This window comes from Limulus polyphemus, unplaced genomic scaffold, assembly GCF_000517525.1.
Source record: "Limulus polyphemus unplaced genomic scaffold, Limulus_polyphemus-2.1.2 Scaffold2072, whole genome shotgun sequence".
Lineage (NCBI taxonomy): Eukaryota > Metazoa > Arthropoda > Merostomata > Xiphosura > Limulidae > Limulus > Limulus polyphemus.
Window position 1 is genome coordinate 126708 of NW_013667682.1, and position 2232 is coordinate 128939.

At 33.1% G+C, this 2232-nt stretch overlaps 1 protein-coding gene across 3 annotated transcripts in view; it reads right to left on the minus strand.

Moving 5' to 3' along the window:
• LOC106465850 (telomerase reverse transcriptase-like) overlaps positions 1-2232 on the minus strand; it is a 43534-nt gene that overhangs the window by 33167 nt on the left and 8135 nt on the right. For all 3 annotated transcript variants that reach the window (XM_022393803.1, XM_022393802.1, XM_022393804.1), the window contains exon 6: positions 1141-1200. In XM_022393803.1, coding sequence (XP_022249511.1) covers positions 1141-1200 — 60 coding nt within the window. The remainder of the gene's footprint in view (positions 1-1140; positions 1201-2232) is intronic.

Sequence of the window (2232 nt, forward strand, 5' to 3'; positions counted from 1 at the left end):
ATAGATCCCATACAGCAGCATAGTGTATAGATCCAATACAGCAGTATAGTGTATAGATCCCATACAGCAGCATAGTGTATAGATCCAATACAGCAGTATAGTGTATAGATCCCATACAGCAGCATAGTGTATAGATCCACATACAGCAGTATAGTGTATAGTTCCCATACAGCAGCATAGTGTATAGATCCCATACAGCAGCATAGTGTATAGATCACATACAGCAGTATAATGTATAGTTCCCATACAGCAGTATAGTGTATAGATCCAATACAGCAGTATAGTGTATAGATCCCATACAGCAGCATAGTGTATAGATCCCATACAGCAGTATAGTGTATAGATCCAATACAGCAGTATAGTGTACAGATCCCATACAGCAGTATAGTGTATAGATCCAATACAGCAGTATAGTGTATAGATCCCATACAGCAGTATAGTGTATAGATCCCATTGTTGTCAGTCAAGATAAAAAACACCACCAGGTGGTCTACAAACAAAATTGAGAACCACTGATCTCGTTTAACATTCAAATATATAGTTTCTTCTACAAAACTAAAAACAATAAAACATTTTAATCTAATCTAACATTTTAATCTACACTTAAATATGGGTGGAGAGTTTATTTTATTCTTACTGTAATATGCTTACTTTATTTTAATCTTACCATAATACACTGAAATAGAGGTGTGAGTTTATTTTAACCTTACTGTAAAATGTTGAAATAGAGATGCGAGTTTATTTTAACCTTACTGTATCATGTTGAAATAGAGATGCAAGTTTATTTTAACCTTACCGTAACATGTCGAAATAGAGATGCGAGTTTATTTTAACCTTACCGTAACATGTCGAAATAGAGATGCGAGTTTATTTTAACCTTACCGTAACATGTTGAAATAGAGATGCAAGTTTATTTTAACCTTACCGTAACATGTCGAAATAAAGATGTGAGTTTATTCTAACCTTACCGTAACATGTCGAAATAGAGATGCGAGTTTATTTTAACCTTACTGTAACATGTTGAAATAGAGATGTGAGTTTATTTTAACCTTACCGTAACATGTCGAAATAGAGATGTGAGTTTATTTTAACCTTACCGTAACATGTCGAAATAGAGATGCGAGTTTATTTTAACCTTACCGTAATATGCTGGAATATAGATGCTAAGTTTTTCACTGATTTCTGATAGTCTCCTGTCCTCTATAAAAAAACAATGTAACTTAGGACAGTTGAATGTGATGTATTATTACCATAAAAAAAAACATATCAAATGTGCTAAGTAAAGATAATGTCCTGTCATTTCTCCTTCCCTCCCTCCTCTTGTGTTTATTACTTCTGCATAATTTGTTATGTATACAACTAAACCATAAAATCTTTTGAATTCTTTCGATAACAAAGCAGATATTGGATTCTCAGGAACTGTATTTGTTATATAACTTCTAAAACAAATACAAGACCCCTGTCTACAGAATACTAACACTCCTGAAGGATTACTGAGTCATAGCACCATAATACCAGCACTACTGACAAAACACCAAGTTATTTCTCCATGATACTAACACTACTGAATAAACACCAAGTTATTTCTCCATGATACTAGCACTACTGAATAAACACCAAGCTATATCTCCATGATACGAACACTACTGAATAAACACCAAGTTATATCTCCATGATACTAGCACTACTGAATAAACACCAAGTTATATCTCCATGATACTAGCACTACTGAAGACACATCAAGTTATATCTCCATGATACTAACACTACTGAATAAACACCAAGTTATTTCTCCATGATACTAGCACTATTAAAGAAACACCAATTTATATCTCCATGATACTAACACTACTGAATAAACATCAAGTTATATCTCCATGATACTAACACTACTGAATAAACACCAAGTTATATCTCCATGATACTAACACTACTGAATAAACACCAAGTTATATCTCCATGATACTAACACTACTGAATAAACACCAAGTTATATCTCCATGATACTAACACTACTGAATAAACACCAAGTTATATCTCCATGATACTAACACTACTGAATAAACACCAAGTTATATCTCCATGATACTAACACTACTGAAGAAACATCAAGTTATATCTCCATGATACTAACACTACTGAATAAACCCCAAGTTATATCTCCATGATACTAACCCTACTAAATAAACCCCAAGTTATATCTCCATGATACTAACCCTACTAAATAAACCC